This window comes from Chelonus insularis, unplaced genomic scaffold (genome assembly GCF_013357705.1).
Source record: "Chelonus insularis isolate UGA/USDA-ARS -01 unplaced genomic scaffold, ASM1335770v1 contig_67_pilon, whole genome shotgun sequence".
NCBI classification, from domain to species: domain Eukaryota; kingdom Metazoa; phylum Arthropoda; class Insecta; order Hymenoptera; family Braconidae; genus Chelonus; species Chelonus insularis.
Window position 1 is genome coordinate 357368 of NW_023276701.1, and position 13395 is coordinate 370762.

A 13395-nucleotide genomic window follows, 5' to 3' on the forward strand; every position below is an offset into this window, starting at 1 on the left:
TCTGTATCCTATAGATTTTACGATCACTACCCGGTGAACACTGAATATATCAGTAATATAACACAAAGGTAACAATATGTAACAAGTCATATAACGAAAAGTTACATATATGTTATATAACTGTAATATATTGTCAAAGTAACAAGTTTATATTGCAGATGTCACACCCATGTAACGTTGTAGCTATATAACGTAGTTATCTCATGGCAATATAATTAGCGTTACATGCATGTTGTATCTATGTTATATAACACTGTTATACTAGTAGTATATATTTTTCGTTATTTAATGTTATATTTCTATGATATAACACTGTAATCTCTATGTTACATTACATTTGTTATGCAACTGTTATTCAAATGTTACATAACATATTTTTACTAATTTTAGGTAACATTCGTTGCATACGCGCAATGTTCTTGTAATGTAACATCGCCACATCGATGTTACATACGTTCTTTGTATTGACGACATATTCTACAGATGTAACATTACAAAATTCTGGTTATAGTTGCTTTTCTTTTCAATGTGTAAATAAACTGAGATTGATAGCAGATCAGGGTAATTGTTTCTAAGCTATAAGGATATTTTACAGTTCAAGAACTATTTGTGTACTTAAATTGTCAGAGAATTTCTCGTTCACTTTATCATTGGCTATGTGTATTTAATACTCAGAAAATAAGGATTTTTTTATCAATTTGTTTAACCTAAGACATTTACAAAATGTCTTATAATTTCAAAAATGAATAAATCTCAATTAAAAATAAAAAGAAGACATTATATATAATAATTATTACAAAATAACTAAAATGAACTATAATTTACACAATTATTCTCATTTTTCTATATATTTCTATACCCAGCCCAGTGGGTAAAAACGTAGGTTTAAGTTGCGTGCCAGCGGGCGGTCGTAGGTTCGAATCCCCCCAAATAGGAAATAGTATATTTCACACCTAGGGAGGAAAAGTAGACTAGCTCAAACCACGTGTAAAATTACAACCCGAGCCGAAGGCGAGGGGGGTAAACACGTGGTTTAAGCTTGTCTAATTGTCCTCCTTAGGGCTGAATATAATTTTTCGTCATACCTGAGTGGAAAGTTCAACCCCTCTCCAATGGAAAAGTGAACTTTCCGCGCAGGCATGACGAAAAATTCATTTCACTAAAGAAATCAAATTACACTTAAAAAATAATATAATAGTAAACAAAAGCAATGAAATCCAATAAAAATACATTGCTGACAATTTTTTTTTTTAATCTAAACAATATCAATGTTGATAATAATGTTATGTAATCATAATATTACTGTAGTATAACAAAGTTATAAAACAATGTTATATAATTGAGGCGGAAATAGTAACATCTATGTTACTTCCATGGTAACATAACTGTAATAAAATATGTAACAAAAACTATGTCAAGGATATATAACCACAATATAACAGTGTTTACTGGGTAGTGTTAATCAGATTTATATAATTCTATTAGACTTCATGCGGGTGTTAGAAATTTTTCAACTTTTCCTATTCAAATGTGATGTTTCCTATTTAAATTCTGAAAAAGCCTGTAAGATTTATCTTTTTTCAAGAAGAATGAACCTCATTATGTCGATTTTGAACAAATTCCACAAGCGCAGCAATATATTTTAATTTCAAAAGTTTAAAAGAAACATGTTGGTTACACATGGTTAAATAAAAAGAATTCTATTTATTAAACATATTTTTTTAATACTGTATGACAGTATACAAAAAAAAGTCACTTAAATAGTGTTTTGTTATACATGTATCAATTAATACATATTAACAGATAGACTTCTAGTTTAGAAAAAACTGTTCATGTGCAGACAACACGACTAGTGTCGCGTTGTCATAGAAGAAGCTCAGTTACCTTACATGGACGTCCTCGAAGTCTTCCTTGACGTTAGTAGGGTCTTTAGCAATGTGGATTGTTAATAAAATAAGTACCGAGTTATGGTGAAGGTGTGTCAAGATAACTTGAGCAGTAACCTGTTATATCCCATCAACAGGCACGTTTCCCATCATGCCATCGACTGCTTAGTCGCTAAAAAAAACGCAGCCACGATATTCACTGATGGAATTAAAGTCGCATGCAACCGGTCAACGCCCTACCCTTAACTTTTAATGTTCGATATTTGTTTCCTCTCACGCGTCGGTTTTTACTGCGAAAACTAACCGAACAGCACTGTGGTCTTAACTTCATAGTCTTTTCTGATTCTCTCGGCGCTCTTCAGAGCCTCTAAAATACTACTTTCGCCGTCAGAACTCACTCTTATATTTTAGACGTCAAAAGGTTTTTCTCACAGCTCCATAGCAGAAACCCTGATAGGTAAGTGGAATTCTACTGGATTCCTTCTCACACAGGAATCAAAGACAGTTGACCTACTCGCTAGAGAGACCACCACTCAACCCCATTTCTCATGTCCCATTGGCTACACCAACTAATTAAAACTCTTCAAAAAGAAAATTAAGAACAATAATAGACCCAAAAAGGCCGCGAATACTTCGCAAACAACTTCAGTGAACACTCTAAACTCTGGTTCACCGTCTTGGAACTTGATCGTCGGTCAGTTGTTACAGTCAATCGTTGTAGATCAAATCATTACGCGCTGGTAGAATCGGCAGCGAGAATTACGTTATGTAGTGACACGACTTATAAATGCAATCTCACTGAGGAGAACATCAATCAGAGCAACAATCTGTTCTCTTATCGCCAATTTTTCAGTACCTGTAAACTGAAAATTTAACCATAGGCAACAAATAGTAATGTAATAGTATTATAAATATATATTAGTGTCACAGATGATATTGTAATAATGTTATATTTTTAACTTCTCAGTGGGAAGTTATAGTAATAGGTCCGATTTTGCGAATCCCGAATTTTGACATGTATCCACTTTTTAAGGTCCCCAGAGTCGAATACGACCGTTTTCCAGAGGACGTCTGTGTGTGTGTATGTGCGTTCGGAATTATTTTTCGCCTCAATTATCTCGAGAGCAAAAAATGATATCAACGTGGAACCAACTGCATTCGACACATAATTGCGCAACTTAGAACTGATTAGGTTTTCAACAAAATCGGTCTTGTAGTTTCTTATGCAGAATCAAAAAACTGGCAAAAATGGAAAACGACCTGAATTTTGCAATTTATAAATTATATATTAAATATTAAATAATTAGAATACTTGTATGAAAAAATAATGACAATATTTCATCGAAAAAAAAAAAATTTAAAAAACAATATCAGCAATGAAAGAATTTTAAACTCGTGTCAGGATTGAGAAAACAGCATTAAAGACGCTATAATAGTTCATAATAATTGTTGATAATATAGAATTGTGTCCATAACAATTGAACATTATTACTAACAAGTGATTATTGATCATAGTAATATTTAAATAATAAGTTTTAAATTGTTATAAACAATAAAAATAGGGACCCTTTCGATATATAAGAGTACTTTTAACGCATAATTTTTTCGTTTACTAAAGAAATGTTACCAACCGTATGACATAAATGAAAACATACTTTTTTCGTGTATAACAATGAAATTCGTTGTAAATAATGAAAAAAAAGATCTATGAGGTACATTCGAATTCTTCTAACGCACAATTTTTTCTTTTACTGAAATAAAGTAACTAACCATATCAAATGAATAAAAACAGACTTATTTCGTTTATAACAATTCCATTTGTTATAAAAAATGGAAACGAATTCTATTCGAGGTGTTTTTTCATATTTTCCACAGTGAAGTTGGTCGTGTGGACCTTTCGAGTCGCACTCAGACCACTGCAGAGCACTGATATTTGTATATTTGTTCTTATCTGTATTTACAATTATTTATGTGTACGCTGAAATGAGCTCCTTCTGGAGCTTTACAAACTTTAATAAAAAAAAATATAAGAAAAAACAAAAAAAAACTTTAAGACATCTAACATTTAAAACATCCATCAGATATTTTTTAGGAATCTGTTAAAAAATATTCAAAATTAGACATCTCAGAAAGGATAGCTAACAGAGGTCTTTGAGAAATTGGTACTGTGTAAAATATTGGCAAAACTATTTATAAATTAAACGTGATGATTGTTATCGATTTAATTAGTTCAGAGTCTGAACTAACTAAATCTTCATACCCATAAATTTCTAACTAACTCCAAATCCGTAGCCTTAGACTCGAATACCGTTGATTTATTATAATATTTTTATATGTACAGTGAAATGTCTGAGACAAAATATAATTTTTGAATCATTTTTTACCATTAAGTTAAAACTGATTCCAAAACACATTTTTGGATATAACAAATAATTTTGAAATAATAATTTGCGTTTCTATAATAAAATTCTTACCTCATATAGCTCATGAATTAATTTTTTGTTAATGTGGCTAAACATTGAAAATAAAAATTATTGACGAATATTATAAAACAAAAATTCTACCATTAAGCTTATGTATTTTTTACACCCAATAACAGGATTTTTTTTCAATCAGTAAATGACTAACTCAAACATTGTGAATTGGCGCTTTTATAACACAAAATATACACTATTGTATTCTTAACATTATTTCATAACGTTAAATTGACTTTTCATCAAATTATTTTTGCTCGTGCACAGTGTTCAATTAAAGTATTATTTTAAGTTGATCAATTAAATAAATTTTAATATCTGTAATTAATAACAATTTCAATTTGTTTTGAAATTATAGATTGAACAAAAATTCCATCATTGTTTACCTGTACACATAAATAAGCTTTTTGGAAACATTAATATTAGAATTAGTTAGAAACATGATAACGATTAAATATATAGAAAATTGTACAATAATACTTGTTTAAATGTTTACAATTAGTAACTATTCTTTTTAATTGTATTGAAAATCATATGGGTCCTCTTCCAATGAAAAATGACAAATGTTAAAATATACATTAAGAAGTCATCGATAATATTTTTGTGGATCATTTTTTTTCTATCGAAAAAATCGTTTAACGCGAAAATAATTTAATAAATTTATTTATCATGTTGTTATTTTTTTCGCAATATTGATGACTAAAATCATTTATAAATTAGCTTAAGAAATTGAGATTTTATACATTTCCTAAACGTTCACAAATTTCATTTTAACCTTGAGTGTATTTTATTACATCAATCTGATATGTATAATGAGAAAAATCTTAAAAACAATGAGAAACATTTTTAATTGAAGTGTGGATCAATAAAAAAAAATTAAGATTCAAAAAAAAATATATTATTCAATATTTGTTCATTATGACATAAAAAAAAAATTCGAACTCCTTGTAAATACTGTTAATTTTGATTAGATCGTTACTAGAGTACATTACATATTGTGGGCAAAAATGAGATTCTTGCAGACAGAGAATATGAGAATAGCAAATATTCTTTCTAAAAAAGTTCCGCTTTTTATCAAAATACGTATGTAATTTTTTGTTAAATCATCGAAAAGTTAAAATTTCTTTAATGTTTTGACATTAGGTTGTAACATTCTCCATTTTATGAAGATATTTAGTACGCGACGACGCTTGTACGCAAACGATTTTTGTCCTCCCTAGGAACCAGAAAAGCATCTGTATTGAACCTCAAATTATGGAAGAAGTATAGGCTTTTCACGAGAGTATGATAAATCGTATATTATGCACTACGGAAAGAAATCATATAATTTTATCCATAAAGACAATTTCGTCCTAAGTCGAAGGCGCAGAAATATTTTGCACATAAAGATATTTCACAATTATTCTTATGATTCGAATACTATTTTCTGTCATAACGTACCTAGTATCTTATCCATTTTGAGATTGGAAAAATAACATTTTCTGTCGAACAAAGAAAAACAACACGATTCTGATCGCAAATCGACGAATTCCTATTTTCCTATATAGGGACAAATGTGTCTCTTTAAAACTTCAAAACACAGACAAAACTTTAACTTTCGAAGGAATTATTACAATGAAATATCTTATTCTATTCCATTTTAAAAATAGAATATGGCAGATGATTAAAAATATGCATTTAGGGATTAATCTAACTAACAGCTTACTTATCTATTCATAGTAAATATATTTTACATATCTGGAGAAAATAAAATTACACAATTTTGTGATTTATGAAGCTCTTAAAATGCAAATAATTAAGATTACTTCGTACGTATGGATGACCTTTGTTTCAAAATTTTAAACACACTTAAATGATACTCATAGAGCGTCGATAGCGTTTTCTAGTATTGGTCGATGCAACTATTCCAGAAAGTGGAACTGATGGAGTTACCGGAGTTACTGGAGTTAACAGAATTTCAGCCGATTGGGCCGAAGAGGGGGGCCTGAGCTACCAAATATAATTTTCAGTCTGTGGTGCTCTCATTACGCCTACGCCACCTCCCAATCGTCGATAATTCATACACCCGCAAAGGCGCCATTGATTTTGCTCAGGATCATAAACTTCAATGGTTTTTAAATACGCTGTTCCATCGAATCCCCCAACAGCATAAAGTTGACCATTAACTACTGCAAGACCAACCTTTAACAAGAAATAAGATTGTTTTTAATGTCTTTAAAGCATCTATAAAATAATCTTAAGTTAATAGTTATTTTCGGAGTTTTGTTATTTTCATCATCCAATTATTATTTACTAATTTCCCAATAGAAAGTTATTATAATGCATATATCTTCACGCTTCAAAGTCTCTAAAGTCAAATGCTATAATTTTAAAAAAGATATCCGCGTATACATATACACGACGCAACATAAATGCTATCCAATTTTTTGAAGGTTATACATCCGATTTCCCATACTTATACTACTTATACCAGAGAAAAGAAATAATATAGAAGAACCACCGCATAGGGATCCGTTGGACGAATTCTTGGGGATACATATGAAATTTTAGCATTTGCTTTGTATCCCCAGCCATATAACAGTAGGTAAAAATTACCGTCCAACAGCTCTCATTGGGATGGTTTTTCTATATATTATCTCTTTTCTCTTATACCAACTTCAGACAGCATTTATGTCGCGTATTATGTATAGGGGAAGAAGGGGTAAAGTGGAACACTAAGAAAAAATTTAAATTAATAAATTAAGCAGTATATTAACAAATGTTAATAATTATTAATGCATAAAAAAATTGAAAAATTAATGTACGAAAAGTACACTAAGCATTTTTAAACTTATTCTAATAAATTAGTACATTTTGCCCTCGCGTTCCACTTTACCCACCTTGCCTCGATGTATATGTATATATATACAAGGAAAAATTACTATGAATGTGTAGTACTAGCGGACTATCTCCAAAGTTTTAGTAAACTGGATAAAATACCATTTAAAACGCTCTTTGGTCATTATGAAATGCTGCTACGGACTATAGTAAATTTTTTTTCGGATTCGTTATACAAAAGAGAAAAAAAATTTCCAATTGACCTGAGCCTGGAAATACTATCAACCACAGAAAAAACTCCTACGGCCGAACATACTTTTCTTCATGCATTTTTATTGTTCTTAAAAATGTTCTGAACGCAGATTAAACATTCATTATTTATTCAAGTTCAAACTGGGCTGACATTGGATTTTTTACTGTAAGACTTTTTACTGTGGTCTGTAGTATTTTCAAGCCTAGATCAATGAAAAATTTTTCTCAATGGCGATTTTGCTATGGGTCACAGTGCAAAGGAATACAAGTTCAAACTGGCCCCACATTACCACATCTTATAGCAAAATTTCATTTAAATCTGTAGAAAAAAATAATGTCATATTCTTTTTGTGTAGGTATGTGTGTATATATGTTCATTATTAATTTTTGTCTCATGTATCTCGAGAACAAATGATGATATTGTCATAGGATTAATTTTATTTTATGCATAATTATGTTTGAGCCATTTTTTAGTAAAAAAAAGAAAAATTCAGGAGAGGAAAACTGACAGATTTTGACAATTGATGTATTCTTTTTCCAAGATAATTAAGTATTTTTATAATTTGTGGTAAGCCCGTTAACTTAAACTAACTCAAGAAACAACGAAAAATTGATTAAAATTATTACCCCGCTTCGTCTTGATGTCATGGCAACAATTGGACTCCAAGAATTGGTATGTGGATTGTATCTTTCGGCGCTGGATAACTCCATACAATCATCTCTTCCGCCAACAGCATATATTAGATTATTAAATACTGCACACCCTAAATGTTTCCGTCTAGTAGACATCGGTGAAACTTGCGACCATTTATTTTGACGAGGGTCATATCTTTCCACTGTATTCAATGGTGATTGTCCATCAGAACCTCCGATCGCATACAGGTAACCACCAAGTACTGCAACCGCAACTCCAAGCCTTCTCGTTGTCATTGGTGATACTTTTGACCATTTATTCTCTTTAGGATCATATCTTTCAACATGATTTAAGCATTGTACACCATCTTGACCACCAACAGCATATAAAAAGCCATCTAAAACTGCGACACCAACACTAGTTCTACAAGAAGTAGTAGGAGCTACATCACACGACCATTGATTTGTTTGAGGGTCATATCTTTCTATGCTATTTAAATAACTTTGACCATCGTGACCACCCACTGCATAAAGTAAGTCATTTAAAACTGCTACACCAACACCACATCTTCTTTTGCTCATGGGTGCAACCATTTTCCAATCGGCAGTGTTAGGATCAAAACGTTCAACTGATGCAATTGCATCACCAGAACACCAACCACCAACTGCAAATAAAACTTCTCCACGTCTAGTCGGTTTTCTTGGTCGTGTTCTTGGACCTTGCATTAGTGGTCGTTCTTGTGGGAGCAACAAATAATTTTTTGCTTCATCAACTAAGTCACGACACGCATCGTCTGATCGTACTAATAATTCAGATCCAACAGTGCCTACTAAAAATTTTGGACTAAGTAGAGGCAACCGTACATGTTGAAGTACTTGGGCTAAATGCTGTCGTCTTTCAGTAACATTATATTTAACCCAATTCATCACTGCGCTAAATACTTGTTCTTCTGTCCTTACATTTAACTCATCAGATGATATTATATCAACTAATTGTCCTACTGGCAAGAGAAGAAATTCTTCACTTTCCATGACTTCCTGGAAGTTATGTTGAGTAAACTTATCAGCAATTCGTAATAGTTCACGACATGAATGAGTATCAGCAAACGCACGAATCCCTAAGCAATTTGATGGATCCAGTTGACGTTTTAAAAATTCACAACAAATGTCTTGAATTTCGGCTAACTGAAGAAGACAAGCTGCTGGTAAGAGTGTTTGAACGTTAGCTTCTTCAATAATTATATGTGATGTATAGCAAAAATCAATAAGTAACTCCATAGCAATTTCATCAATATCTCGTATCGTTACTTCTGTTTGTCGAGATTCCGCCAATTCTCCAGTAAACATTGCTCTAAAAATATATGTATATATATATAAATGCTTTTCATTCATTAAAAAGTCAGAAACATTAAAAAATTTACATATTATTTAAAGATTAAGAAACAAATTAATTGTAATAAATTTACTTTATAAGATATAGAAGTATGTGAGATAATGCTACAAAAAGTGAATTTTTTGAAATATATTTCTCTTTTTATCTAAAATGTATCTATGATATGCCTATAATTAATTATTTTAAAAAATAAACTGATTTCTTAAAAATGTAGCAATTTAGATAACTTTTCAAAAGTAATTTTTTATAAAAATAACAAATGCTTACATCACAGCTATTCAAAGTTACTTAGAATCAACAAATTATTATTAATATTTATCAACTTTCCAGTGGGAAATTATAGTAATAATTCCGATTTTGCAAATGCCATATTGTGGCATATTTCTACATTTTAAGGTCCCCAGAGTCGAATACGATAGTTTTCCAGTGGATGTTTGCGTGTGTGTATGTATGTATGTATGTGCATATGTTTTTACATGCATTCGGAATTATTTTTCGTCTCGATTATCTCAAGAACAAAAAATGATATTGACGTGGAACTAATTGCGTTCAACGCATGATTATAAAACTTAAAACTGATGAGATTTTAAGCAAAATTAGTTAAGCCATTTTTTATGCAGCATCAAGAAATTGAAAAAAATGGTAAACAAGCTAAATTTTATCATTCTTTCCACTGGGAAGTTAGTCATGCGAACCTTTCGGATCACACCTAAACCACTGGAGAACACTGATATTTTTTATTTAATTATTTGAATTCACCTGAAGTAAGGACTACATGCTGATAATATTACGCGATGTGCAAAAATTTTCCTAGTTCCAACGTTAAGTACAACATCGCAAAGCTCTCGATGCCGCCTTAGAACGTTTAATTCAGTCAAGGTTGCTCGAGGATGCTTTTCAGAAGTATGACTTAGTCGTGCTGGTGATGGAGCACGTTCTACAATCATTTCACCCATTCTTTGACAAGACGTTTGGGCAGCTGCGTTCCCCGAGGCGCCCCGGCTGCCACCGGCTAGCTGAAGGCGCAGCGGGGGTGACGCCCAACCCCACACCGAGTCAATCTGCAACACCATTCACTAGGACCGAGCAGGTCGGTCTTATTGTTTTTACTTCCACTTCGTATATATTATCAATTAGATGGTTAATAATCTGAATCTTTGGATTATTAAAAATACTGCAAATAATATGATCAAAATTTTTAATAACTGAATCTTAAATGTTGATAAAAATTAAGTATAAAAATATTGTTGAATTGATAGTCATTTAAATGAACTAATTCTTACCTTCAATATTCTATCAATAAAGATCACAAGTACTTTCACTTGCATCAGAAGCTTTCATATTTTTAAAAATAGGCTATGTCTATCTTTTCATTAGTTAAGTTAGAGTGCCCACGTATTTGTAAAGTTTAAGATTTTTAATAGCATTAACAGAAAGATACAATATACTTTAAGTATCTATTATAATATTTATTCACTAAATTAAAATCAATTAAAGTTATCTACGTAAAATGATCATTTTGACAACTATGCAGTACATTGCGTTTGTCACAAGTCAACAAACTGCAATAAGTCAACGTTATGTATAGTACACTCGGTTCATTAATGCCTGGTGTATCTTTGGAGAGTAATTGCCGACCGCGGGTACGACTTTTTTTTACATTGAGTTTCCAATCTAGAATTTTTTAAACTTGGGCTAAACTCAAAAAATTATGAAACTCGCAATTATATTCCAAATATGCTACTTAAGTATTAGAAATAATTTTTTTTATTATGAGAACAATCGAAAGGTCTGCCGCAAATAATAATAATCAACAAAAATTTCTTAAATAAGTAATAAATTATAAATTTCTACTGCTGTGTTTGAACGGCCATCTTAATTTCGAGATATGCAAAATAAATAACTAATTACTCTTTTTTTTGGGAATTTCTTCGACTTTTTGTTAAGCACGATAGAACTTTGTACCCTCTTCATACAAAAAAAATTATATTATGTACTAAAACATAATATTTTCAATATTATTTTAAGGATGTCTGACACTTTTATAAATTTCATTTTTAATGCTTGAATTTGAAATATATAATAAAGTAAATAATACTTTATTAATTTCCATCAAAAAAACATACGGTTTCTGATAGATTTATGAAACAATTGAACTTAATGATCTCATTAAACTACGTGTTATTTGTAGCGGAAGTACCTTCGGCTTCATGAATGCCTTCCATGTACCGTAAGAGCAATTATTGACTGCGGTAGCAATTTTTGTCATATTGAGTTTCCGATCAAGAGTTTTTTAAGTTTCGGCTGAACTTGAAAAACTATAAAATTTAAGATTATATTGAGAATATGATGTTTTAAAATAGACATACAAAAGAAATAACAAATTACTCTTTTGTAACGAATTTTTGTGGATTATTCATGATAATTTAATCTAAAGGGAAAAAATTTTAAATCTACAAAGATACTAATTTTTTTATTAGTTCAGTGAATAGACTCAATTGTATTTAGAGTTCAGAAAAAAAATTAATACCAATGTACCCTTTACTATATTAAAGTTCAACAAGTTTGATAGTAACTGTGGAAAAAAAAGAAATGAAAAATGCTTAAAACATTACATTTTAAAAAAAATCAAGAAATATGTACAAGATTTTGAAAGATATCAAGAGATATAAGATGATTTTTGCATGTTATAATTTTTAAAATAAAAATATTTTCCTCATTCTAACATAAACATGGACTGAAATCAAGAATTTGCACGGAAGGCAAATGTTGGCTTTCGATTAAGCATACTATTAAATATCATCATTACTTTATTCGTAGTACACAAAATTGTAAAAATTTGGTTGCGCAAAAATTGAGTAAAATGAGAGTTTAATCATGGAGCAATCATACATTTTTTTTTCATTAAGTTGGTGATCAGAGTTTCTGATTACTATCAAGTTCTCTCACTAACAGATCATAAAATTGGTAACTAGTTATTCTTGCTTTAGCATGAATATACAACAAATAATTAAAGTATTTTCTAAATAGTTTTATTGTTTTTTAATAATCCTTTTCAGTTAATACAATTGTATGTACAAAAAATCGTGAAATCTTATCAATAATAGCCTCCTCCTTCTGAGCTGTACAAAAATGTGCGCCAAGCATAAATAATGGAACTTCAAAAAGTTCTAAAATTATTAAACGCCCAATATTTAAATCTCAAAATCAAAAATATTGAAAACGGATTATTTTCTTCGGTATTTTTTTTTTTTTTTAAATTCAGTACATTTTATGACACAATCAACATACTAACTAAAAACTGGACGTGACTGTTACTTATTAATTGGCTCAGATATTTTCAATGTAATCGAAATTTCATGCTTCTATGAATCTTAACAGAAAGAAGGGGCAGTTTTTGATGAAATAATATTTTCATTTGCAGTAATTACTCAGTAGGTAAATGTAGATCACAGATTCAATTTTCCTTCATATTGTGCTGCAATCTATCTCACGACCAGAAAGGATAGACGAATATAGAGGCTCAACGTAAAAAGGCGCTTATAAACAGACCTGTTACACGTGTTAGCCGAATTTTTATCTGGGCAAACGTATAAACTTAAAACCTGTTAGCCGAAACTTTGTTCAGATTTTTAACCCTGGGTTGAGCTTTTATGGTAGTCTCTCTGCTCACGGCCCTAAAGGTTTTCAAATAAAATGAAGTTTTCGATATAGCACAAGACAAACTTTTTAATAATTATTTAAACCATAATAATGAGATAAGATGATTATTAAACAATATTGTTATGAATATTAATTTATTGAGTATAATACCATTAATAATTTGTAATTTGTGTACAAATAATAATTGATAAAATATGTGTATACAAAATTATAACCATTCATTTTAAATCTTCAATAAACTCATTGATCATAATAGAATATAATCAATTATTATATT

The 13395-nt window shown here is 30.4% G+C and overlaps 1 protein-coding gene across 1 annotated transcript; it reads right to left on the minus strand.

Moving 5' to 3' along the window:
• Positions 1-5071: 5071 nt before the first annotated feature.
• On the minus strand, positions 5072-11003 carry dbo (Kelch-like protein diablo). Its single transcript, XM_035089564.1, has 4 exons — positions 10739-11003; positions 10215-10629; positions 8057-9413; positions 5072-6541 (listed from the first exon to the last, which is right to left on the minus strand). Exons 2-4 carry the CDS (start codon positions 10526-10528, stop codon positions 6350-6352), a joined length of 1863 nt encoding a protein of 620 aa, XP_034945455.1. The 5' UTR covers positions 10529-10629; positions 10739-11003; the 3' UTR covers positions 5072-6349.
• Between the last annotated feature and the right edge of the window lie 2392 nt (positions 11004-13395).